Here is a 23706-nt window from a genome sequence, read left to right as displayed (position 1 = left end):
CTTCCCTGATATCATCAAAGGAACGGCTTCCACAACTACTCAGAACTGGGGGAGCATTTAGTGGGGGACTCTCGACGCCAGGAAGGCTTTGATTTTGGCGACCTCTGCCACTGATTGTTCTTTGGCACGGCCCGTCACAGCCTTCAGCTCGTGCGTCGCTTCCTGGCTGGCAGAGATCGATTTCAGGACCACGACGGCCACCAGTCTGGACGTGAAGACGCCCGTGGAGGGCAAAATGACCATGGATTGCCTCAGTGAGGGCATAGTTGGTTGTGATCGATAGGATTGGTGATCCAAAGCAAGGCCCCGACGCCACGGCCGATGTTGTTGGCCGCGCTGTCGGCCTTCAGGTTCATGTTGGAACAGCACCAGATTGTGCATTCAGAGGGACCATACATATTGTTCAGAGCAATTCTGGGCGCCCAGATTGCCAGATTCTCTTGCACCAGCGCCTCTCCACCCAGGGAGAGGGTCTGGAGCCGAGGCACGTCTTCTGGCCGGAGGATCCGCGCTACGCTAGGGACCAAACAAGCGGAGTTGACTTCCATGCGGACGATCGCGCCTGCAAGATCATTGATTCTTTCCTCTTCCTGAGGGCAGACAGAGACATGCGCCTTGGGCCAGAGTCACGAAGATATCTCCGTAGCTGAGGTCGAACGTAAATGCGGCGAAGTTCAAGTGGCGTGTACTGGAGTCAATGCGCATGGGGGTTGCCAGGTGTTGCGCCGCCGTGCAGAGGGCTCGGTGCTCTACCTGGAAGCCTTTCGGGCTGCCAGTGCTCCCGGATGTAAAGACCACATACGCGAGATTCGAGAAGAAAGCAGACGGCCGCGATGCAACCGTCGCCGGCGTGAGCGGAAGCTCTTCTGCGGATTGAGCGTCGAGCTTCACGACATGTGCCACATCATTCTGGAAGATATGCTCATGAGCGGGATCGGCCACCACGATGGTGGCTTTAGTTGCGAGGAGAATCGCCTGGATCCGACTAGCAGGATAGGATGGATCGATGGCAACAAAGGCACAACCCGCCTTCATAATGCCCAACATAGAAACAATCGCGTAGGCCGACTTGTCGAAGCAAATCAGCACTAGTGTTTCCAGCCCTACACCGAGATCCGCGAGTCGGCGGGCAAGTCGGGTGGATAGTGTGTCAAGCTCACGGTAGGTGAAGTTGCCATCCCGTGAAAAAATCGCCGGACAGTCAGGCATTTGCTGAGCGATGCATTCGAAATACTCGTGAAACGTGGTCTCTACAGACTGCGGAACGTCTTTGTTCCATTCCATGATCTGGTCGTAGTCTCTTTGACTAACAATGTTCAACTCCCCAATCATAGACTCGGGATGCGCGCTCAGAGTTTCCAGCAATGTTTTGGCGAAAGTATGGGCAACATCCGCAGTGCGCACTGCAGAGCAATACGAAGAGCGAGTGCGAACGGATATGGAGAGCGATGCATCATCGTGAATCATGATCTTCGCTACAATATCGAACTATCACCAGATGATGGCATTGTTGGCCATTGCCATTTAGTGCCATCGGCTTCTAACGGGCAGTGAGAGCCTTCCCATACCTGATTCAAGTTCCGTTTGTGCTGTCCTTGCTGCTGAAAATGTAAACCGGAATTGAGAAGCGGCTTGTCCTGTAGCCCGAGAAGCTTCTGAGCCTCTCCAATAGAGTAATTGCTATACGCCTTAGCGTCATTGAGGTGCCTCATCATGCTCCGGATCGTTTCCCCCAGGGGATTCTCCGGGGTGATGTTTGCACGACAGATCAGGGTTTGATTACAATCAGGCATCGCTGAAGATATTCCCTCGTCACCTGTATCATATCCGAAGCAGACATCCTCCACGCCCGCATAGCGGTTGATCAGGATGGCCCACGCTGCCTGGAACACACTGCACAGTGTGAGCTGACGCTGAGAGCAATATTCTTGCACATCCTGATAACTGAACGGTAGCGCTACAGCCGTCTCTTGGAAGCTGGCCGGCTCGTCGTCGGGCCGTGGTTCTTCAAGAGGACTGGGGAAATGGCATGGTCGAAGGTCATGGAGAAACGAATGCTAATAATTCATGGCCGAAGTGTGTGACATAGTCTGGAGAGGCGACATCGTTGTTTTCGCTTTATCGGGCGAATTGCGTCTGGAGTATGTGCTCGGAACGTCAAACAATTCAAGTATACGCAAGGGGCATGGGATGGCTCTCGTGGAGATCACCATTGACCATCGACAGCTCAGAGGAGGATTATTATTATTTTGTATTACCCGCTGTGCTAGTTTATGGCGTACTGGTCAAAGTAGCGAGCTTCCAGCCTTGTGAATAACGTGTCGCCCACTTCGCTGTAATTCGTATTAAAATGGAAGAGCGTATCTCAACTTGCATATAATTCGATACGAGCCATCGAGAATGAACTAGTTAGTAATGCAAAAATCACGACCCTAATCGTCTTACTGTACAGAACGTAAAAGAGCGGTATGCTAATACTGTACGCCTATGGTATAGCTGTCGTAACCTATTTAAACGGGACCGCAACAGTATCGAAATTCAAAACACGTATCCGTACGCAAATTGCGCCGTCGAAGTCGGACTAGCAGTCAGATGTTGATGACAATTCAGGACCGGACTTGGACTTTTGGACAGATGTCGCTCATGACCGAGACGGGCGGCCGTTGGATTGAATAAGTGAGAGATTATAATAGTGAGGTCTCGATGTGGCCCAGTTCAGCACACGTATTCAGCGTACGTGGTAACAACCCGATTTTCCACATCCCTTCGTAGTGCCCCCCCTCGCTAGAACAGGCAGCTGCACTGGAAGGTGTCCATTCACTGAATGAAGAAATAGGTCAAGATCAAATTACTGAAGCGTAGCATGTCTACAGTTGCGGCATTAGTTGTCTGGTGGTAGACCATGCCATGCCAAGTGAGAAAGCCTGTGCGGATCTGACAATACTTAGATTGAGCTTCTCAGTTTCGTAATTCCCATACTAAGTCATTCCTCCATGGGCAGCCCCCGATTCCTGTGCATCACAAGGTACACTACAGTACTGTGAGACGATGCTTCCCAAGCACTCTGCAAGGACGACCCCCTTTCCCGTAGCTCATACCCAGCCATATACGCCCTGACAGGAACTATGCGTGCCGGGCGCCACGTTGGCGAGGTCCAAGCTTTCTCCAGATCCTCCGACGCTGGACGAGGCATTCGACCATTCAAATCGCACACCAATGGTACCCGACATCATCATCAATCTTCGGACTGCTTCTTATGCTCTGTGAGGTTCTCGATCCCCGTCTTTGTCTCCGTATGCTCCGCGCTCATGAACCGCTGTTTGACGAAGGGAGTAGCCAGGAGTCCGATTCCGGCGGCGACGGTGTACATTATGAACATATTACGTAGACTCCAGGCAAATGCGCTCTGCACTACGTGGTGCTGGACCGGATCGTCGATGGTGGCAATCATTTCCACGTTCGCTGCGGCATCGTCGCCGGAAAAGGCATCCAGGTAGGTTGAGTTGAGGCCAGCGGCGACGAGCGATGCATGCTGCACAGTCATGCTATCCTGAAAGACAACCCCACCGAGCACAATCGATAGGGAGGTAGCAATGCTGCGCACGAATCCCAAGGTGGAGGTTGCGACGGCGGCATCGGCCTGCTTGACATTATTTTGGATGGCGAGCATTGGAGTCGAGAGGAGGAGGGACAGGCCGATCCCGCCGATGACCTCAAAGACAATCACCTGAGCGAGCGAAGTCTCAATGCCGAGCATCACATACAGGCCAGTGCCCAGGGTCAAGAGCACGGTCCCAGCCCAGATCAACTCCCGGTAGCGGCCAGTTTTGTGGATGAGGACGCCGACGGACACGTCGCACAGCGACGCGGCGACCATCATCGGCAGCACCAGCACACCGCTTTTGGTCGGAGAGGCGCCCTTGACGCTTTGGAAGTACAAGGGGAGGTAGTACTCCGAGCCTCTCGTGGCCATACTGTGCGACGCTGCCACGAGAATGACTGCGTTGTTGGACCACTCCCGGAACAGCCGCAAGTCCAGCAAGGGAAACCGCGCGAGGCGTTTCTCGGCAAAGAGGAAGAAGCCAAACAACACCGAGCCAAACACGATCATGCAGATGACGGTCGGACTGTCCCAGGGGAAGGTCACCTCACCAAAGTCGAGTCCTAGGAGGAGGAGAAGGATGACCGTCAGGATGGAGACAATGCCGAACCAGTCCACGGCCTTGAGGCCGTCACGAAGCTTGGTCCGCGGGTTGTGCAGGTCCAGGAACAGCACGAGAATAATGAAGGCGAGGCCACAAACGGGGAGATTGATCCAGAAGCACCAGCGCCAGGAGGCATACTGCGCCAACGCGCCTCCAATGACTGGTCCCGTGGTGCCAGCGAGGACCCAGACAAGAGCGGTCGCGCTGATGTACAGCGAGCGATGCCGCATGCTGAAGAGATCCGCAATGATGATATTGACTAGGGAGATAATTCCCCCGCCCGCAAGACCCTGCACGCCGCGCCCAGCGATCAACATGGGCATGTCGATAGCTGCGGCCGCAATTGTGCTCCCGACGGCGAAGATGATGATCGCGCCCAAGACCGCCAGTTTGCGACCCCAGATGTCGCTGATGCGGACCCACATGGGGTTGACTGCACACATGGACAGTAAATACGCCGCACCAATCCAGGTGTAACCGGCTGCGGAGTGCAAGTCCTTTGTCATGGCAGGAATCGCGGTCGCCACGATGGTTTGATCGAGCGCGGAAATAAACATCACAAGCTGGAGGACCCCGTGATCCGTCAATGAGTTATTTTATGAACAGGTGAACCGACGGACCAGGCCACTTACACAAAGCATGAGGACTATCCCAGCATTCCGCCGGGGCGAGCGTTGAACGGACAGAGGGGTCAAATTCTCGGAGATCTGGAGGGGCTCTATGGTCGCTTGGGGATTCTCCGTCGACAAAGTCGCCGCACCCTCGGGCACTCGTTGCGGCCGCTCCATAATAAGATCCGAGTCCAGCGCCGCTGCTATTGTTGACGGAGCTTTGACAGCTGAGATCTCGTCCGCCACCTGATCAGTCATCTTCTCTGACAAGCAAAGCAAGCGTGTGTACGCAGAACGACCAGATGCGAGGGCGTGACCCAAGGTCGGCGAGACAGAGGTTTCAAGACCGAGCTGGTCAGAAAGACATCCAGGGGAAGGAGGGGGGCATCCTCGGGTGAATGCAGCCATAAGGTGTCTAGCCAAAAGCGACCCAGGATCACCTTGTCAGGGCGGACTTGTCAAACAAAGGGCGGACGTACTTTTGTCCTGCCTCACTGAGCGACGAATGGTACGACGGACATAGGGCGAGACGACTGAGGAGGTCGACCCACAGGCCAGAAGCTGAGATAATACCATATTGAGGTGATATCCAGCTTGTCTGGGCCACAAGTGGCCGAGTTCGGCCGTTCAACCCTCGATCGCCTCAGCAAGGCGAAGTAGATGAATTCTGCTATCGAGCATCTCTGTCATGGCGTGATGGCTCGAAACATTCCGTACATGGTACTGGAGCCTGCTTATGCCGTGAAAAGGAGGTCAGCGGGGCTGGGTCTAAGAGACTAGAGAGTGGGTGTACTGTAACAGACTGCAAAACGCAAATCAAAATACAATAATACCGAGAACTCCGAGACATCAGCGGGGTGCTGTATTCCGTACTGACAGCGATGTCCAACACCCTAACCTCAACTTTACATACGATACCGGCGAGAATCTGACAGGCTGCGGCCGGGCTTCACACGGTCCAAACAGGTACATTACGGCCCTGGATTTTTGATGGAATGTATTAGTGCAATTGTGGAAATTCGACCTGACTGGCTTTCCAACAATCATCCTATAAGAATAATGCAGCCAGTCATCCGGCGTGATCTCCGTGTCTTTACCATTGACAAAACAACTCATCACCAAACGCACTGATGTCGAGCATTATCCTCGTTCGTGATACGGAGGAACGCGAAAGTATGTTTCCGTCCTGGCTCCTCTGAATTCTCATTGCCTTCGAGACTGATGAATGGATCCAGTTCAATTCGAATGGACCTGGCACCCTAGTGAAACGATCACCGATGCCTCGGCGAGTACTTCTTGGCAGGCCGTCCATCTACTGTTCAAAGAGATAACACGGTCTGTGGGGTTTCAATGGCCATCGCACCAGGACTCGCGTCTTTTCATCCAGCTATCTTCTCAGGAGCATCATCCAATCCAGCCCCAGCAGTGGGGATCGGAAGAAGCTCTTCGATTGCTCCCCGACTGCCTCTCTGCTGCCACCGACGAACAGGGCACGGCCCTCAGTCTGGTGGTTCCACAATGCCCTGGCTATATCGTACGCCCCGATATAATCCCGTTACGTTTACTCGACTGTCCGCTAGTCGCACGCGTCTCCAGCTTCGCGACACTTCAGCACCGCTTCGAGAGTGAACCGCTGCTCCTGGACCACCCTGCGTCTCTTCCAAGCGTCTTCGCCGTCTCTACTGGCGGCATCATCGTGGAGCGGCCGGGAACCGTTGATCGCCTTCACACCTGGGATGAGCAATTTGCCGCACTCGACCAGGAGATACGCAATCGTTTGTCGTTTCCCTGGCTGTCTGCGCAGAGCCGCCTCCGCAGGACGCTGGCGATTGTCGATGGAGGGATTAGCAGCACCACGCCTTTGTGGCGTCTAGTGCGGCGGAAGGCTGTCACATTGTGCGCGAGCATGGGCTGGCCTCCGTCAATACATTCATCGAGCTAGCAAACGTGCTTCCGTCCAAGCTGCCAGAGGCCGAGCTGACGATGCTGGGAGAGGCCCTCACGAGGAGCCTGCAACGGATGGGCTTTTCGGATGGCTTCTATCACCTCGAAGCCAGGGTAGAGAACTCGCGCATGCACTACGCAGTGGACAGTCGCACCGGCGTTCTCGACCTCACCGAGCGAGATCGCCCGTCCCCGGGCGCCCCGTCAGCCTGGCTGATTGAAGTCAATCCGCGCCCGCCCGGGATCCAGGCCTCGGCGGCGGTCAAGCACACGTACGGCATTGATTACTTTGCGCTAGCGCTGCTGTTCGCGCTGGCTGACAAGGAGAGAGTGCGGCAACTCTCGCATCCCTTTTTGCAGGGTCCGCAGTACTGGTGCGAGATGGTGTTTATCCCTGTTGAGAAAGGCGGGGTGTATGACTCCGGGGATGTGTGCGAGGAGCTACGGGAGAGGCGTCGTAGCGGGGTGCTCAGGCCCGCGCGCTGAACGGCGGGCACGCCGGTGTATTTGGCTTCGAGATCCCAGAGGGCGCAGTCAATAGCATTGCGAGCTGCGCCCGCGGGGAGGATGGTTTGGAGATGAGCGCGAGCTGGCTTGCCCTCAATCAGCGGAGCCACCCGGGCGATCGTCGCCAGCACGCTCTCCACGGATTCCTCATATCGTTCCGAGGGGATCGCTTCACCGCGGCCAGTTGCATCACCGGCGATTAGGGAAACTGTGATCACATTGGCCACGATTTGACTCCCGCGAGCGATGGTCGAGGGGACGCGCAACCGGAAATCTTCCGTCTGGCACTCAAGCTTGACGGTTGGGGGAAGGTGAACAGGGTCTTCTTCGGGGGCGTTCGTGATGAGGTGTGACGTTCGTTTTCCATTCAACTGCTTTTGTTGTTGTGCGTTGACTTCTTTTCTTGGTCAACAAGATTCGACGTAGCTAGAAGCACGCAGTTAATACCCTCACAGTCGATTACTGATCGCAGAGGAAGTCTCAGTCCATTATAATTTGATAGAAACATCTACCTCTATATATATTCCTCCCTCGACTGTCGCATCGGGCTGCGTGTTACCAACCAACATCAGATTACGAGAGGTTTTGTCGCGTAACGTCGTGAGTGTTTTCGGTATTGCAGAACGCAAAAGAACGCAATTAGTCGGAAATCGTCAGGTAATGGTAAGTTACCTGACCGGACTGTAACAGGGGTGGTCCCACTTAAACTTTTGCAACCTCCACGTTTCTTCCCTTTCGGCCAGTCGGAATCTGACAGTCAGTGTGTGGATGACCCCCACTACCTGCAATGTCACCCCGCGTGGGACTTGACCTAGAATCCTGCGGGGATCGCCTTCTTCCCTAACCTGTCTCCTCTCTCTAAGCAACCGAGGCAAAGTACGGGGCTGATTCCAAGTAGATGAGTTGTCGTCCTCCTGATGCAAAGATCTGGAATTGGTGAGATAAGGCGCCGCCATTGTTCCAGAGCCCCTTTAGCCCTGAATTACCCCCGCCTGGTCCTCATCGCGCGATTTTTGAAATGTTGCGGGATGTCCTGGAGGTTCCGCTGGAAGAGATTCGATCAGAGTCTGGTCTGGAGGAATTGGGTGTCGATTCTCTGCTTGCCACCGAACTCTTCTCGGAGGTGAGTAAACGCTTCGGCGTGTCTGTATCTCACGCGGAATTTGCGACAGCCACCAATGTTCGGGACCTGTCTCGACTTATCTCCGGTCCAGAGGATGTCTCGGCGCCTAGTTCTGTCTCACTGGGCACCTCGACACCACGATCTATTCCTGCGCCGATAACCCCGGTGCCTGAACAGCTGCCAGTGCCATACCAACCAGGGCCAGGAGCGACTCAGCCCGTGGTCAAGATAACCGAAATGTTGGCCGACGTCCTCGAAATTCCGATCGAGGAGATCTCATCAAGCTCCAATCTAGAAGAGCTGGGGGGTAGATTCGCTCCTTGCTACCGAGCTCTTTTCCGAGCTGAACAAGCGATTTGGGGTTTTCATCTCACACCCCGATTTTGCTACCATAACGGACGTTCAGGGACTCGCGCGATTGGTCTCCGGGTCCGGGGCATCAGAGGCCATCGCTCTTACTCCCCCACCCCAAGCTCATTCGGCAAAACCGGCGAAAGGGTCAGCCTCCGTCGATATTGAGACAGTTGTATTCGCTGAGCGCGACGGAATCCCGCTTTCCGCTGATCTCTATTATCCCGAGGGGCTCAGGGACTCCCAGAGACCCCTCCCTGTCGGTACGTGAAATCATCAGTCTGTTATTACCTTGATTCGGAGACATTTTGGGCCAGTGATAAGGGAGGAATGAATACTCTTACTTTTGACAACCCGGGGAACCTTCATGATAAGATATGGAAGGCTGATCGTCCCTGCATGGCGATAGCGCTTATGATCCACGGCGGAGGACATGTCATCTCCACTCGGAAGGACATTCGGCACGACCAAACGCAGATCCTCCTGCACGCCGGCTTCTTGCCAGTGAGCATTGACTACCGTTTATGTCCCGAACTGCCTATCCACAAAGGCGCCATGCAAGACGTGCGCGATGCGTTCTACTGGGCCCGCAAGACCCTTCCAACCCTCCCCCTCCGTCGGAGCGATATTCGACCTGATGGAGATCGTGTGGTAACCGTCGGCTGGTCATCTGGTGGCCACCTCGCCAAGACTCTTGGATGGACGGTGTCCCCGCTAGGGATCGCGCCCCCTGAGGCCATCCTCGGCTTTTACTGCCCAACTGATTACGAAGACCCCTTCTGGGCATTGCCGAATCTACCATTTGGCCAGCGACCCATCGAACCGCCCGGTACGGGCTACGACTTTCTCTATGACGGACTTTGCGATAGCCCCATTGTGGGATATACTCCCCAAGCATCACGACGGGCGCTCTTGGGAGGATGGATGTCCCTCGAGGACCCCCGTTCGCGCATCATCTTGCATATGAACTGGGAGGGAAAGAGCTTGCTGGTGCTGATCAACGGGCTTCAGCGACAGGCGGGCACAAGGACGGTCACCAACCCGTCATTTCCGTCGGTTGAGCAGATCCAGGCTATTAGTCCCTTGGCACGGATTCGACAAGGGCAGTACAGCACGCCGACGTTTCTCATTCATGGCACGCGTGATGATCTGGTGCCGTGGCAGTCGTCGAAGAGAACGTTCGAGGGCCCTCCAGGCGGTGGGAGTCGCGACCGGGCTAGTGATATTGGAGGATGCAGTGCATTTATTTGATTTGTACCCGTCGAGTAAGAAGAGTCCGGAAGCTGTGAAGGGGGGTAAAAGAGGGTTACGATTTCCTCAGGGCGCATGTATAACTTTAGGTTTGCGACTACCGTGACGGGCTCGACCAGGATATGTTGAACATAAAATCTCACGATTGCTTATCGCGCTGATAACGCTCAGCTGAGTCCAGAGTGCAGATCTCGTTTACTTGGCATCGATGAGTCCAGCACAACTACATCCTCGATTGCATTACATTACATTACACATAATCCATAAGCTTTACCAGCAAGCATCCCCCTCATCGCACATTAATCCGAAACTTCTGTAAATCGCTCGGCGACGGCAACACAATCACCGGACTATCCGGCACCGAGAACTCGCTCGGTGGATATAATCGACACGGAATGGCGCCCGAGGACCGCGTACTCGCACGTCTGCGATTCGGGCGGAGCGGTTGGATTTGGAGTTTTTCATTCTTCTTGGGGGCTTCGGACATGTTGCGGATGGGTTTGGGGGGGAGGGAGGATCGGGTGGATGTAGCTGGGATAGGTCGCGTCTCGATGTGTAGTTCTTTGTGGAGAGGCGATCGCGGAAGGCGGGCGGTTGGGACTGGGCTGATGATGTTTTTGTGTCGGTCTTTCTGGCAGGATTCGGGGTCGGGCGAGACATGCCGACGTTTAGGGATGGGTTGTCGGGTGAAAAACGTCCCCCAGCTGGTGTTGGGGCCGCGATGGATGCGCAGGATCACAAAGGTGGCAATCAAAGTGATGAAGATCACGGCCGCTGGTAGAGTCAGATTCATACAGTTGGATGATATAGTGGATGTTCAGTGATCAACATACCGAGAATGATAAACACCAGGCCGACCCTCGCGGTGAGGGGAGATGCCTCGCTTTGGCTCGCTGGAGAATACATGAACCCGGCGCATATGGTAAATGCGAGCAAAATACTGAGCAACCAGACCAGCTTGTGAGATCTGTGGAAACCGGCGGGTCAAGTGCCACAGGCCGTTGATATATCCGCGCGGTCCCAAAAAACAGATCTTTCTCCTAAAACCTTGAAAAGCATGTTTGGCATCCCACGCCGTTCGCCGGATCACCGTAACCCTAAACGGGCAATCAAGTCGAGACGCTGGCTTGGAAATCTTGACTTTTGAGCCCCTGACGAGTCTGGCCAGCCGGAGACCGAAATGATCGACTACCGGCGTTGTGAAACAGCGGATCATCGGGGTGACCTCGGCTTCCACCACCACCATCACCACCACCATGCATCAGGGCTGCTCATCCAAAAGCCTGAATGGACAACATGATCAATGTACAAGGCGAAACTCGCTGAAAGCAGTGAGTGCGTACCCTTCCAAGTTCAGCAACCTGAAAGAAACCTGGCTTGGAACGGGCAACTGCCGCGCAGTGGAGCCGTGGATCTTCCCCGGGTCTTGGCCAGATTCTGCAGCAACCCGAGGCTCAGCAAGAGCAAGGAGCAAGGAGCTAAAGGATAAAGGAGATAGTTATAAACTTGTGGCTGACTGATTTAAAGGTTCCATTTTTAGGCCCACTGAAATTCCAGCCACCACATGCATCCGACAACATTCATTCTGATCCGAGGATGCCAACATTCCACGTGCCAGCGTTGTTTGACTGCCACCAACCCCAACCTGTTACAACGGCTTCTAGAAACCCCCCCTCAGTGTTTGGCCTTGGGTTCACGAACCATACAGTAAAGCTGCAACAAAGTTAGCATCTGTTTCATCCTGCAGCGTCCATTCCGGTTTCATCAGCACCAACACCTACCATACAAACATCCTCTCCATCCCGACACTCCATCTCCTTCTTCATCGCAAACCCCATCTTCTCATAGATCTGCACATTCGGCACATTCCTCGAACTCTCCAAATAACACTTGACACCTTCCTGATCCGCTCGATCCGTCACCGCCTCAAAGAGCTTTCGCCCGATCCCCTGGCCCTGGAACCCCGGTCGAACCGCCACAATGTTACAAAAATAATACCCCTTCGGATCATCCCAGATCTGGGCCTGCGCCTCATGCTGTCGGTCCTTCCAGATCCAATACCGATTCGTCTTGAGTCCGCCCCGACCCCAATGCCATACATTGTTCAGCATCTGCCGCCACGACAGCACCCACCCCTGATACCAACTGTACCAGCTTTCCGGCTCCTGCGATGAATGCGGCGGCAGCCAGCACGACACGCCCACGATCCGTGTCGCATCATCGTCAGTGGCGGCGGTGGTGGTGGTGGTGGTGGTGGTCTCTTTCGCAACCTGAAAGATGGCATTGTTGATGCCCCAGAGACATCGCACAGCCAGGGAGTCATGATTCCTTTGCTTATTAAACTAGCCAGATTCAATCCACACGTGATTTCAACGTCGGTCGGAAATACGCGACCGCGTCAACGGGGGAGTCATGGTTAGCGTGCTTGCATACGGAGTACATGAGGCCATATCGAACTCGTGTTCGGTGGCATAAGGCCGATCCAGCCTCGAAGTCTGGACTTACATTGCGAGAGTTGAACACCCATTGGAAATATGGATCTTCTGCGAATGCGGTTTGGATGATTTCGATCGCTTGAGGGATGTCCGCCTCGGTGAGGGAGACCACTTCAATTGCCATTGTGAAATCTGCAGGTGATTAGCTTTTGCCAGCTGAGACGAACAACACAAACGACAGACACCACGGACGACTATGCTAAGCCCGGAGAAATGTGTATAACTCCCAACAAATCACACACTAACCCGTTCCACAACGCAGACTGTAAATCCCTTGCTCACAATGCTGAAATTTAAATCAGCGTCGACAGACACGATGTTCTGTGTGAGGGAGAAAAGGTTGTACAATCATGGAGTCATGGACCAGAGAAAAGTAGACCCGGGCGGAAGGCCCAAAAAGGCAGCTCCATGCGGCCTCCACTCGGCTTATCGACGCCAGCTTCAATTCCGATCATAAACCTCGTGTCTGACGTATTTGTATCACTCCACTGGCTATCGCAGCTGCGATCCTATGGCATCGGTTGGGATACGATCGCATGCAAGGGGGCAGAACGTGATCGATCATCTGGCGTATGGGGTGCAGATACTCCGCTCCGCCATTCCAATCAATGATTTGCTTGAAACTGTTCAAAAGCAATTGATTTTTGAATACGGTACTCCGTAGATAGATGGTAAAGCTTGCCTACCGGCATGATAGTTGGTATCTAGCATATCATGTAACAATGTATATATCACAGTATCCCGCTCAACAATGCCATCCACAATCCCGCGCCATATCCAAAACAGTCCTGGGCGAACCCCGTTGTATCACGAACTCCCATAGATCCTCTAAACGAACAGACCAAACCTCATAAGCGTCGTAAATCTTAGCTCGTGCGGTCGTTTTAAACCGCCGACTCTTCCAGGCGCACCCACTCGCGCGGCACGTCCATGCTGCGGTTCACCCGCCCTCCCGGAGTGAGAGGCACATCAACCCGGCCTCGTCCCCGATCATCATCCGCGTGCTCCTCGTAAAAGGATAGTCGCGAGAAGTAGTCCTGCAGCACCGATTCCCGATCGTTATCGCCCACAATGGAATTATACTCAGGGGGCGGCGTCACGAGCGGGGGCGGTGGTGGAACATCTTCAAAAGCGGGCGGCGCAAACGACGGTGCCCGGAGGAGATGCATGGGCCGCGGTGGCGCGGCCGCCCGATCGTTGGCTTCGTCCGCAAGATGCGCCTGCGGCGGTCGAGTCAACCCGCCAGAACCATTGGTAAAGCTTCTCGAGACCGCGCCGCCGATCGGCGGTTCCTCACGATCGGACGACAAGGACTGCCGACTGGAGCCATTCCGGGAGCCGTTCTGGTGGACCGGAGGCGCCCCAGGGCAGCCACATTCGTACTCTTGCGCCTGCGGCGACGGCTCCGAGTCGGGCGACGTGTAAGCGGGGAGGTAGATGTTGGCCTGGGTGGCCTTGCAAGAGAGTAGGTGGAATGGAGAGTCAATGGAGATCTCAAAATGTCTTCGCTTGCCCGGATCTCTTTCATCAACTTTGGACAGCCGCAAAACAATCTACCAAGATGTTAGACCACAATAACAGTAGAGAAATAGCGTGCACATACCTTAATCCAATGGTTGATTTGAATGTTTTCATACGTCGTATCAAAGTGTAGCCGTTGCGATTCGTCCCGGTTGCGCATCTCTTGACAGCTCGGGAGTTGCACATTGAACTCCATCTCAGTCGGACCAACGCCCGAGTCGCTAGCGAGGTTACCAAGGAGATTGGTCCGGTTCCGGTCAACAATCTCTTCGCCTCTCGCCGCGGCCGCGCGACGGTCCCAGTCGATGCCGCCACCGGCCGTGACGCGCATGGAGCTTCCGGGGTAGGTGCTGGTGCTGGCAGAGTCCGCCCGCTTCTCAAAGAGCAACACTTTCTTCGCCGGCTGGAACCGGTGGACGCTCTTGTCTGCGGTCCAGTGTTGAATGTTCTCGGTCACGTACACCTTGATCCGATGGCACTCGACCTTGGCCAGCGGCGTCAACTTGAACGCAATGGGAACCTGCGAGCCAAGAGGAAATGACTTCCCCGAGATAACAATGTCATAATGTAGTTGATCTTCCCAGTTTCGGGAGATGGCGATCGGCTCGACCTGCTCCAACGAGCCTTCGGCCGGGGTGCGGATCACCGGCACCTCCAACGTCCCCAGCAGATTAGGGCGGAACGCTCCGGCCCGCTCCACGATCGCTTCGAGATCATACCGGACAGACCCCAAATCCGTCTTGATCGTCTCCGGAAGAGAGCCATCGATCGGGAACTCAAAGCTGTACAGATAATCGCCGACCGGGAACAACCGGTAGTTGCGCTGCGTATGAACGGGGGGAGGGGGCAGATCATTCTTGCCAAAACTGCGAGATTGGTTGGATTGTAACGACAGCCGCTTCATCTCCTTAGGGGTGAACTGGCCGTTATGGCTCAACGATGTGGACGATCCAGTCTTGGAGAGCAGTTCCCGGGTACTGGTAGTCGCGCCGTCTTTGCCCGTCACCGAGGTTACCGGTTTGGCGTGCTGATAAAAATGCGCCCCATAGTCGTTTTGCATCAGCGCAGTATCCCCATGGTTGAAGTACATGACACCATGCGTGACGAGGTCTTTCTTATCGTGGAAGTGGACTTTCTTCGGAGGGATTCCTACATGAGGCCAAACAGGTCAGTTACAACGCCACTGAGAGAAAGAATGCAGGGGGGGAACGTACCATCCGGCCAATCGGTCTGAGCGTGTCCGCGGAAGCAGATCGAGATCTTCTTGACCTTGACACTCTTCGTGATCTTGAGATGCAGCTGGCCGCGCAGAATGGCCGATTTCTTCGTGCTGGGATCATTCTGATCGTAGCCCTGGAGGAAGAGGACTGGTTCGGTGAGCGCCACGCCCACGCTGATCCCGCTTCCTGTCGCCACGATCTTCTCGTTGCGCAGAGTCGGAAAAGGCACCGTCGGATCCGTAGCCGGCATCGAAGGAGGCTGAGCCGACACAGTCGACGAAGAATGTGAGCGCAGCCTACCGGCCCTCAAACCCGTGCTGGCGAGCATTTGTGCATCGTTGGGAGACAAAACAATCTCAGACACCGGGCGAGGGCGATGTGTTTCGGGCATTGGCATTGGGTGGGTAGGTGGCGTCAGCGGAGGGTGGATAGGGGTCCCCAAGCGGAGGAGTCGCTTTGCGTTTTCCCGCGGACCCGCCAGCTTTCTTAGTATCGATTCGCGGCGGCGATGGCCTGGCCGGGGTACTTTGCCAACAGCAACACTGTCGCCAACAACCGTCGAGGTTTCTATCGGCCGACGAGAATCGGATCGCAACCCCAAGAGGTTGTGAAAGAGAGGGAGGGATTCGGGTGCCGCGCAGGGAAGTTGAGAGACCGTACTAGTTGTAGTAGTGGTGGTCACGGATCCCGACAAATCCTGTTCGAGATGGGAAATGTGAGTCGTCATCGTGAAGACCACCAATCGAAAAGCATTATTCGCTGAAAGCGATCGAGGCTTTTAAATGAACAGACAAGATTCCCGGATGCTCGGAAAGGCCGTTTTGCAACCACGGGTAAGACGGGTAGTATAGAGAGACAGGGCGGAGGTACAGGAGGTATGGAATTGGGAGGGAGACCACAAAGGGAGACGCAAGGTAAAGGAAAGAAAGAGAGCCCTACTTAACAAAGGAGCCAAGTAGAATTGAAAGGATAAAATAAAGGGAAGAGAAGAAGAATGTCGCCAGACGGAGTAAAAAAAAAATCCAAAGAAGCAAGCACGTTTTGGGGTGAATGAACGACTTACCCAAAGGGAACGATGGTTTCCTACCAGTCGCAGTAGAATTCTGGGCTGGGGAAGTATATTTTCCTGTCCTAGTGAATCTTACGCACAGTCCCAGCTGCAGCGAGTCGTGCGACCAGTGGAAAATTCCTTGGGACGGGGCAAGACGACCTCGTCCTTAATTTCGATTTTCTTTTTTTTCGCTTTGCCTCCTTTCGGGTTTGGGATCCTTTCTGAGTTTGGGAGATGATCGACGGCGCAAGGAGGAGCACGTCCACCGCGGCGCAGCGCGGGCAGAGGCAAGTCGGCAGGTCGCTAGTATCAGCCGGCCAACGCGATGGAAGGGATCACCGGGTTCAGTAACTCCAGGAGTCCAGGGTAGGCCAGATGGGTCGATGATGCGGGGGGAAAGCCAAAAGAACGACCAGATGGGGGATGGGGGGTAGGGCGAAGAGGCAGTAAGTCAAGAGTAAGTACTAGAGCGATCGGAGCGAAAGGGTCATGCGAAGGGCCAGCATTGACATCAATGACAACACAGACACGACAGGAATGAGGCGGTGCGGGTATAGTTCCTTGGGCACAAGATACTTAAATGCACAGGGAGGGGAAAAGAATAACTAGAGACTTGAGCCAGGCCGGCGACCAGAGGGACGATGACGCGGAGGGGAAACCGGTAGGTTCAGTCATATCCGGTGATCCGCAAGTTGCCTTCACCAATCGAGGCGGTTCACTATCGCTGAACCACTCTGGCTATCTTTTTTTCCCACCCGCGATCAGACTTTCCGCTCGAACATGGGCGCCATTGAAGGCACCATGGAGAGTCCGCTGGTGGTCTGCTGGTCCGAACGTCCCGACCTATTTACGATGTGTACCGAACACCAGCTTTGTTTGCTATTGTCCCTCCTCTCGGGGTCTCTCTGTGTGTCCTCCGCAGGCGCGCCATGTGATGGGGGCCGGTTCGCTACTAGATACAGTCCAGGTACGGAAATTCTCTCTCCAGTACTTTGTTTAGTTGAATCCTTAGCGCCAAAAGAGGGGGCTAGGCCTCGACCAGGACCGGAGATCGTGACGTCTGATCTGCTGTGCCCGGGGGCCGAATTTGACTCATTCTGAGGCCTTAGAAGCGGGACGTCCGGCACAGGCTGGGAACCAAACCAGTGCGGGCATCAGATGTCCAGGCTGCTTTCCCCCTTGACTTCATTCCCCCTAGGAGGGTGAGACTAATCCCGGTAGGTACGAAACCTGGAGCGGTCGGATCCATGGGCTCAGTTCGTGACAGCCCCGAAGCGCTGCGAGGCTGCCGACAATCGCTGCAAATCCGTTTTGTTGTCAATGCGGGGGATTCTTGGCTGCTGGTGGTGATATCATCGGGGCGCAACGGGAAGGATTTTGACTAATCCTGAGTAGTCGAGGCTTGGTGGTTCAGGTTGGTGCCTGTCCCGGCTGACCTGGCCTCGCTGGCGATTCTGCTTCTGCTCCTCTGCTAGAGCCTAGGGGACCATCCCACACCATTCCCCAGGTCAATGGGGGGCGAACGACACATAGCCCTCAGGGCTTCCGTCGGATTCGCGACCACTCTCCGACTGAAGAATGGATGCAGAAAGCTAATCAGTAATCCCAGATCCATGGCCTGATCCCGGAGCCGGTTCCACACTCGCCATCGCTGTCGCGTTGTGTGGCCGCCACCGGTAGGCCGAGTCTTGACCGGATTAACGCCTACCAAATGGATTGCTCATCTAGGCGTCTAGACCGTGGAGGCACGGATATGTCGTAGTTATTTCTAGAAACATTATTGCATCAATTGGCATGTTGAAGTGACACCCCGGATAAATTCACCTGCTCTTAGTCAGCTCGAAAATTCGGATGACCGGTGCTCGCTCTCTCTCCAACGGCTTGTGATGTCGCCCTGAGACGATCCCGATCAACAGCGGCATATGATTCTGAGGGAGCTCCCACTCCACACAACCATCACGTCTGCCTCGTGGATTGGGCATCACCTGATGACATCATCATATGGTCACTTTGACCTTACTTTGACTTCAGGCCTTCAGCTTTTGTTTACTACACACGACTGATCTATTAGGAAGATACTCACAGGCCGCATAATCAAGCAGCAAAAACTACGTAATGCTGGGAACCGGCCAATGGGTTCAAGATGTTCACGGCTTACCGATGACCGTTACGTGCAGGGCAGCCATCCACTTGCCTCGAACCGTTCTCCTCGTAGGGTCCCGTTAGTAGTCATCGGTCTGCCGGGCTAGCAGGAAACAGTTAGCTGCAGACGGAGCCAAGACCAGGCGAACGCTTTACACAGTAGAGCTAATCTGGCTTAAAGTTGAAGCGTCTTCACGTCACTTTGGGACTGAGATAAGCTCTGTCGTGCCCCGGTCCGTACATTCCTCCACTCTCCGAGTGCCTTGCGTCATTCCGTAGCCGAGTAGGTACCGATCCCCATCCCCCTTACAGGGTGGATCGTCTGCTTACCGATTGGTGGCTCGGCAATAACGGAGATGGGGATGATTTCTGGTATCGGATTAATTGCATGGCCCGTTTCATAAGAGCGTTTTCATTGTGTCATGCTATTTTCAGGTTTTAACGATCCAATTGGGAAGTTGCGGCTCGACTGCGGAGTAGCCTGTCATGGATTGCTTCTGGTTGGCCGTGTGAGCGTCCGACGGCACCCAACAGACAGCCCATCAAGTGAACCAGCTGTCGTCCAAGTCGTTGATGTTGACTAGTCCATCCCCATCCAGCAAGCCAGCGTCTCCAGGGCCATCCCCTCCGAAATTGTCGTTCTCCATGAAAAGATCATCGAAGCTAGATTCCCCAGGCATGACATCCTCCATGTTACCACCACCTTGTCCATCGAAGGGCTGCTCTCCTGACGTATCCGGTTGGGAAGTGAACGCTGCTGCTTTTTGAAGCTCTAGGTCAAATGCGTCCCCGCCCATGGGTGCGGAACCTGCATTGTTCTCCGTACTAGGCACGGCTGTTGTAGCATCGGTTGGCTGATTGTTTCCTCCGTTATTGCTATTGTTGGTGGCAGCATTGGCGTTGACTAGGTTGGAGCCTGACAAGAAACTGTCATTTCCGACATCGTCATCTCCAAAGTCTAGATTCAGATCGAAATCATTAGTTCCGGCATTATCATTCAGCATGGAGTCAAAGTTGAAGTCCCCTGGTGCAGAAAGTGACTGTGCTCCAGCGACGGCAGAGACACCCTCATCTGGCTTCTCTTCCTTGACAGGCTGATCCCCTGAGATCTGCTTATTATCACTAACATCCGCCTCTGGCTTTGGGGTGGGCACATCATCAGTTGGCTCGGCTTTGGCCTGGGTCGTGTCTGTGTCGGCCACCGGTGGTGCAAGAGGCTGTGGTGCGGCTTCAGGCTCGACCTTTACGTCTGAATCATTCATAACGACATCTTCGGAGGGCTGTAGGGCAGCTTTCCTTGCTTTAACTGCCTCGTAGTCTCTCTCCAGGAAAGCTTTGGCCAGGAACTATATGTCATGAGTACACAATCAATGGATCACTAGAGACAGGTCTTACTATCTGCTCAGAAAGATTATCTAAAGCGCTCTGGAACTGCTCGTGCGAAGTAGGGATAGAACGCTTGAGTTGAGCTCTGGACTGCATGGAGCCCCCAGTTTTGAAAAACCGACCGGTTTCGACAAGCTAGCAGGAGTCAGAACATCCGGTTTGGCTGCAAGGGGGTGTCATGGGAAGAGCATACCGTTTGGTTAACCATGGACGTGAGAACGTCCAGGGATTTCGGATTTGAGAAATTTGTCGCCGCCATAGCTGGCTATGGTAATGGTGGTTTCGGAATGCGGGTGGCTATATGTCAGCGGCTATAGCCAGCTGCTAGTCGTCAGTCTGAAGGTTGGTGACCCCGAAAATCCCCAGTCAGGACCCTTTGCTGAGCACAAGAAATGACCAGAGCCAGTGGTGCACGGATAGACGCGAACGAACGGGATCAGTAGGTCCGTGAGGGGTGCAGGAGCTGGACAGGAGTCCGGGCGAGCCAATTGGAAAACGGACAGACTGGAGGTGGCAAGAAGCGCCGGCAAGCAAGACAAGGCCGTGAGTTAGTACTGGAGCACTGGAGCAACCGAGCAGAGACAGACGGGGTCGATCAGATCAGCCGGGAGGAGCACTGGAGGGGGAGTTTAAGCGCCTTTGCTGGGACAAAGACGAGGCCCGTCAAGGGAGGGCTAACGCAGAGGGGCTAGCGCGCCCCCCACCCGGAGCGGCTCTTGACCATCCAAACTCCTCGTTCTTTTCTCCAGTCAAACTTCCCGTCAAGTCAGATCATCGCAGCTTTTCTTCCCCTGTTTCTTCCCCATTTCCATTCTTCTTCCATCTCCCTCGACAGGCGGTTTCGAGCGTCGACAGCCCCCCCGAGTGCATCTGCGTTCTCTTCCCTTTGTTTTCCTTTCCCTTTCCTATCTCTGCTCTTTTCTTCTTCTTCTTCTGTTCCACATTCTCGTTTGCCTCGAATACGCCCCCCTCTCCCCGTCGGCTGCTGCTGTCCATACCTTAAGCTCTGCTGCTGCCACTCCTCTCTCTTGTTGGGGTCCGTGGTTGAGAAAACCGTGTTTGAGTCGTCTGCTCTCCAGCACCTGTTATCATCAACTCTCCCGACGCATTCCATCGCCATTTCTTACGACGGCGATCGTCTTCTTCAGCTGCCGCCCGTATCGTGGTCCCATTGTATGATCTAGTTTAGCGCTCTGCCCGTTTCCCAGCTCGTCCTGGGTGTTTCGATCCCCGCGTCGTTTTCCGCCTTCGCCTACTCTAATTCTGACTGCGTAACGCCTGCATCGTCCCGTCACCAAAGACTGCATATCATCCTCCGTTACCTCAAACGCTTCCATCGTCCCTTTCCACCTTGCATTTTGCTCGTTTGACCGGTCGGTTCTTCTGTAAATTGCATCTCGTGACCTCTCAACAATGGCCGACAACGTTGCCGCTTCGACCTCCTCGACCCTCCCTCCTCCTCCCCAAAACCCGGCGGCTGCCTCCAACCAGCAGTACGATGCCTCCCAGGGCAATGGTCAAGCTAATCCATCCCACATGCCACCGCCTCCCCGCCCGCCCGTGGTGATTCCTCAGAACACCAACCCCATCCCGACCGCCATTACCTCTCCGATGTCCGGAAACATGATGTCCCCGACCAGCGCCGGTGGCTTCGTACGTCGGGCTGCCCCTGAACCGAATAAGCGGGCTTTGTATGTTGGTGGCCTTGACCCTCGCGTCACTGAGGATATCCTGAAACAAATCTTCGAGACTACTGGCCATGTCGTCAGTGTCAAGATCATTCCGGATAAGAACGTAAGTCAGCCTTCTGATGTGAGCACCCCATGAATCCCCCCTGGCTCCCCGTGCTAATTGTCACAGAAGTTCAACAGTAAGGGGTACAACTACGGCTTCGTGGAGTTCGATGACCCTGGTGCTGCCGAGAGGGCTATGCAGACGCTCAACGGACGCCGCATTCACCAATCGGTATGTGGGAATTTAAGCTTTACAGATCCAGATTCGTCCCATCGGAATCTCTGCTGACGATAGCTGCAGGAAATTCGTGTGAACTGGGCCTACCAGTCCAACAACACAAACAAGGAAGATACTTCCAACCACTTCCACATTTTCGTTGGTGATCTGAGCAACGAAGTCAATGATGAGGTCCTGCTCCAAGCCTTTTCCGCCTTTGGCTCCGTCTCCGAGGCTCGCGTGATGTGGGATATGAAGACTGGCCGCTCCCGTGGCTATGGATTTGTTGCTTTCCGCGAGCGCACTGATGCCGACAAGGCCCTGACTTCTATGGACGGGGAGTGGCTCGGCTCTCGCGCCATTCGCTGCAACTGGGCCAACCAGAAGGGACAGCCGTCCATCTCCCAGCAACAGGCCATGGCCGCAATGGGTATGACGCCCACTACGGCATTCGGCCATCATCACTTCCCTACCCATGGCGTCCAGAGCTACGACATGGTCGTTCAGCAGACCCCACAGTGGCAGACCACGTGCTATGTGGGTAACTTGACCCCTTACACCACGCAGAATGATCTTGTTCCCCTCTTCCAGAACTTCGGCTATGTACTGGAGACTCGTCTGCAGGCCGATCGCGGCTTTGCTTTCATCAAAATGGACTCACACGAAAACGCAGCCATGGCCATCTGCCAGCTCAGCGGTTACAACGTTAACGGTCGCCCTCTGAAGTGCAGCGTATGTTTCCTGAATATCTTTCGTTCGCCTTGAAGGCTTCATTGACTAACAGTCGTAGTGGGGCAAGGATCGCCCTCCCACCGGCCAATTCGACAACTTCTCTGGTCAACAGGGTAACTCGGGTTTCAACTCTAACCCGACCCCGTACTTCCCCCAGTACGGTGGCCCCGGCGCACCCATGACTCCCCAAGGTAGTTGCTTCTGTCTCAATCTTCATCCTCCTCGCTAACTCTGGTCGTAGGTCCGACGCCCAATCAACGCGGATGGGACCAGTCTGGAATGGCTGGCCAAGGTTATGGCCAGGTCCCTGGTAACGCCGGTTATGGCCGTGGTCAGGCCACGCCTACCTCCGGCTGGAACCAGCCTAACAACGCCAACTTCGGAAATGGTTTCAGTGGCTACCAAGCGTAGCCATTGATCATCGATCCACGCGACTGCAGGTCTGTCAGCTTGTAGCACGGCTGCTGGCAACCGCAACGGCGATGAGCGGAGGTTACTCTTTTTCTTCCTTCCCTCCTTTTTTTAATATTCTCACCTGCTGGTTTTCCTACCTTTCCGCCCTATCTCATCTCTTTCATGACTGCCCCCGACTAAGTGGATTTCTAAGCGCATCTCCCATTCTCAAATTCTTCCTTTTGAAATGAAATTTGTGTGTTCTAGTACACCCAATACCCCAAATCCGCTTTGTTGAGTCAACTTTTCCTATGCTCTTTTCTTTGAACGAATGTGCGTGACTTTGATCAGAGGCTAAGCTTCTTGGGCTTCCCGTTCAAGCGTTCTGCGGAATAAACCAAAAGTATTTTCTGTTCTCGTGCCGTTCTTGAGCCTTGTCTTTGGTCTATCGTCCAAATACCGCCTCTCCAGTTTGTATCGTATCTCATTAGTCTGTATGTGTGGCTTGCCGAAGAGCTCCTTGTCTTTTTTCTTTTTCTGCCTATGCACAGGAGCCGGTTGCCCGCGCTCTTTTCATTTCTCCAATGATCGAGAAGTCATATTTCTCTGGGTCTTTGGCCAATTCTTGACAGACAAATATTGATCCTTCATGGATTAGTGTGATGTTTGGCGATTTGTTCGCTTCTTCCCCGTACCCTATCCTCCTCTTTGTGATACCAGATACTGTGAACCTGATCTGCAGTCTCCTTCTCCCCACCCTGCCTCTGGCGTTTCGGATATTATACCTATTTTGTATGAGAACAGCAAGGCCCTGTACCAGGATA

The 23706-nt window shown here is 54.4% G+C and overlaps 11 protein-coding genes across 11 annotated transcripts; 5 read left to right on the top strand and 6 right to left on the bottom strand.

The window, feature by feature from the left end:
* Positions 1-57: 57 nt before the first annotated feature.
* BO80DRAFT_448670 (acetyl-CoA synthetase-like protein) lies at positions 58-2044 on the bottom strand (the record flags this gene model as incomplete). The annotated part of the gene is made up of 5 exons (XM_025721694.1): positions 58-344; positions 392-562; positions 609-1488; positions 1569-1893; positions 1962-2044. 5 exons carry the CDS (start codon positions 2042-2044, stop codon positions 58-60), a joined length of 1746 nt encoding a protein of 581 aa, XP_025571483.1.
* Positions 2045-3235: 1191 nt separating this feature from the next.
* BO80DRAFT_458435 (MDR family MFS transporter) lies at positions 3236-4993 on the bottom strand (the record flags this gene model as incomplete). Its single annotated transcript, XM_025722278.1, has 2 exons — positions 3236-4768; positions 4838-4993. 2 exons carry the CDS (start codon positions 4991-4993, stop codon positions 3236-3238), a joined length of 1689 nt encoding a protein of 562 aa, XP_025571482.1.
* A 953-nt stretch (positions 4994-5946) lies between these two features.
* On the top strand, positions 5947-7246 carry BO80DRAFT_448668 (uncharacterized protein; the record flags this gene model as incomplete). The annotated part of the gene is made up of 3 exons (XM_025721693.1): positions 5947-5989; positions 6052-6610; positions 6691-7246. 3 exons carry the CDS (start codon positions 5947-5949, stop codon positions 7244-7246), a joined length of 1158 nt encoding a protein of 385 aa, XP_025571481.1.
* A 1039-nt stretch (positions 7247-8285) lies between these two features.
* BO80DRAFT_448667 (uncharacterized protein) lies at positions 8286-8909 on the top strand (the record flags this gene model as incomplete). Its single annotated transcript, XM_025721692.1, has 1 exon — positions 8286-8909. The coding sequence occupies one exon, from the start codon at positions 8286-8288 to the stop codon at positions 8907-8909; it is 624 nt and encodes a 207-aa protein (XP_025571480.1).
* Positions 8703-10137, top strand: BO80DRAFT_199102 (alpha/beta-hydrolase). Its single transcript, XM_025714187.1, has 2 exons — positions 8703-9004; positions 9151-10137. Exon 2 carries the CDS (start codon positions 9156-9158, stop codon positions 9990-9992), a length of 837 nt encoding a protein of 278 aa, XP_025571479.1. The 5' UTR covers positions 8703-9004; positions 9151-9155; the 3' UTR covers positions 9993-10137.
* On the bottom strand, positions 10137-11243 carry BO80DRAFT_199075 (uncharacterized protein). Its single transcript, XM_025714186.1, has 2 exons — positions 10826-11243; positions 10137-10766 (listed from the first exon to the last, which is right to left on the bottom strand). The coding sequence occupies exons 1-2, from the start codon at positions 10896-10898 to the stop codon at positions 10282-10284; spliced, it is 558 nt and encodes a 185-aa protein (XP_025571478.1). The 5' UTR covers positions 10899-11243; the 3' UTR covers positions 10137-10281.
* Positions 11244-11351: 108 nt separating this feature from the next.
* On the bottom strand, positions 11352-12736 carry BO80DRAFT_428490 (GNAT family N-acetyltransferase). Its single transcript, XM_025720266.1, has 4 exons — positions 12671-12736; positions 12498-12619; positions 11774-12334; positions 11352-11705 (listed from the first exon to the last, which is right to left on the bottom strand). Exons 2-4 carry the CDS (start codon positions 12609-12611, stop codon positions 11667-11669), a joined length of 714 nt encoding a protein of 237 aa, XP_025571477.1. The 5' UTR covers positions 12612-12619; positions 12671-12736; the 3' UTR covers positions 11352-11666.
* A 416-nt stretch (positions 12737-13152) lies between these two features.
* Positions 13153-15926, bottom strand: BO80DRAFT_428488 (arrestin family protein). Its single transcript, XM_025720265.1, has 3 exons — positions 15223-15926; positions 14091-15157; positions 13153-14040 (listed from the first exon to the last, which is right to left on the bottom strand). The coding sequence occupies exons 1-3, from the start codon at positions 15623-15625 to the stop codon at positions 13372-13374; spliced, it is 2139 nt and encodes a 712-aa protein (XP_025571476.1). The 5' UTR covers positions 15626-15926; the 3' UTR covers positions 13153-13371.
* Positions 15927-16874: 948 nt separating this feature from the next.
* Positions 16875-17876, top strand: BO80DRAFT_428487 (uncharacterized protein). The gene has a single exon (XM_025720264.1). The coding sequence runs from the start codon at positions 17132-17134 to the stop codon at positions 17378-17380; it is 249 nt and encodes an 82-aa protein (XP_025571475.1). The 5' UTR covers positions 16875-17131; the 3' UTR covers positions 17381-17876.
* A 1087-nt stretch (positions 17877-18963) lies between these two features.
* Positions 18964-20066, bottom strand: BO80DRAFT_458432 (uncharacterized protein; the record flags this gene model as incomplete). Its single annotated transcript, XM_025722277.1, has 3 exons — positions 18964-19767; positions 19817-19942; positions 20001-20066. The coding sequence occupies 3 exons, from the start codon at positions 20064-20066 to the stop codon at positions 18964-18966; spliced, it is 996 nt and encodes a 331-aa protein (XP_025571474.1).
* Positions 20067-21074: 1008 nt separating this feature from the next.
* BO80DRAFT_198923 (nuclear and cytoplasmic polyadenylated RNA-binding protein pub1) lies at positions 21075-23222 on the top strand. Its single transcript, XM_025714185.1, has 5 exons — positions 21075-21619; positions 21668-21772; positions 21842-22489; positions 22548-22680; positions 22731-23222. Exons 1-5 carry the CDS (start codon positions 21221-21223, stop codon positions 22898-22900), a joined length of 1455 nt encoding a protein of 484 aa, XP_025571473.1. The 5' UTR covers positions 21075-21220; the 3' UTR covers positions 22901-23222.
* The last annotated feature ends 484 nt before the right edge of the window (positions 23223-23706 follow it).

The sequence above is a fragment of the Aspergillus ibericus genome (genome assembly GCF_003184845.1).
Source record: "Aspergillus ibericus CBS 121593 unplaced genomic scaffold BO80scaffold_48, whole genome shotgun sequence".
NCBI lineage: Eukaryota > Fungi > Ascomycota > Eurotiomycetes > Eurotiales > Aspergillaceae > Aspergillus > Aspergillus ibericus.
This window is presented reverse-complemented; position numbering and strand designations above follow the sequence as displayed.

Bases quoted from the DNA above. Each gene is read 5' to 3' on its own strand.
- BO80DRAFT_199102 (XM_025714187.1), top strand. From the start codon at position 9,156: ATGATCCACGGCGGAGGACATGTCATCTCCACTCGGAAGGACATTCGG.
- BO80DRAFT_199075 (XM_025714186.1), bottom strand. From the start codon at position 10,898: ATGTATTCTCCAGCGAGCCAAAGCGAGGCATCTCCCCTCACCGCGAGG. The intron at 10,767-10,825 runs GTATGTTGATCA...TGACTCTACCAG, and splicing joins CCTGGTGTTTATCATTCTCG to CGGCCGTGATCTTCATCACT.
- BO80DRAFT_428490 (XM_025720266.1), bottom strand. From the start codon at position 12,611: ATGGCAATTGAAGTGGTCTCCCTCACCGAGGCGGACATCCCTCAAGCG. The intron at 12,335-12,497 runs GTAAGTCCAGAC...GAATCTGGCTAG, and splicing joins GGGTGTTCAACTCTCGCAAT to TTTAATAAGCAAAGGAATCA. The intron at 11,706-11,773 runs GTAGGTGTTGGT...ACTTTGTTGCAG, and splicing joins ATGGAGAGGATGTTTGTATG to CTTTACTGTATGGTTCGTGA.
- BO80DRAFT_428488 (XM_025720265.1), bottom strand. From the start codon at position 15,625: ATGCCAATGCCCGAAACACATCGCCCTCGCCCGGTGTCTGAGATTGTT. The intron at 15,158-15,222 runs GTACGTTCCCCC...GGCCTCATGTAG, and splicing joins TCAGACCGATTGGCCGGATG to GAATCCCTCCGAAGAAAGTC. The intron at 14,041-14,090 runs GTATGTGCACGC...ACATCTTGGTAG, and splicing joins AAATCAACCATTGGATTAAG to ATTGTTTTGCGGCTGTCCAA.
- BO80DRAFT_428487 (XM_025720264.1), top strand. From the start codon at position 17,132: ATGTGTACCGAACACCAGCTTTGTTTGCTATTGTCCCTCCTCTCGGGG.
- BO80DRAFT_198923 (XM_025714185.1), top strand. From the start codon at position 21,221: ATGGCCGACAACGTTGCCGCTTCGACCTCCTCGACCCTCCCTCCTCCT. The intron at 22,490-22,547 runs GTATGTTTCCTG...TAACAGTCGTAG, and splicing joins GTCGCCCTCTGAAGTGCAGC to TGGGGCAAGGATCGCCCTCC. The intron at 22,681-22,730 runs GTAGTTGCTTCT...CTCTGGTCGTAG, and splicing joins CGCACCCATGACTCCCCAAG to GTCCGACGCCCAATCAACGC.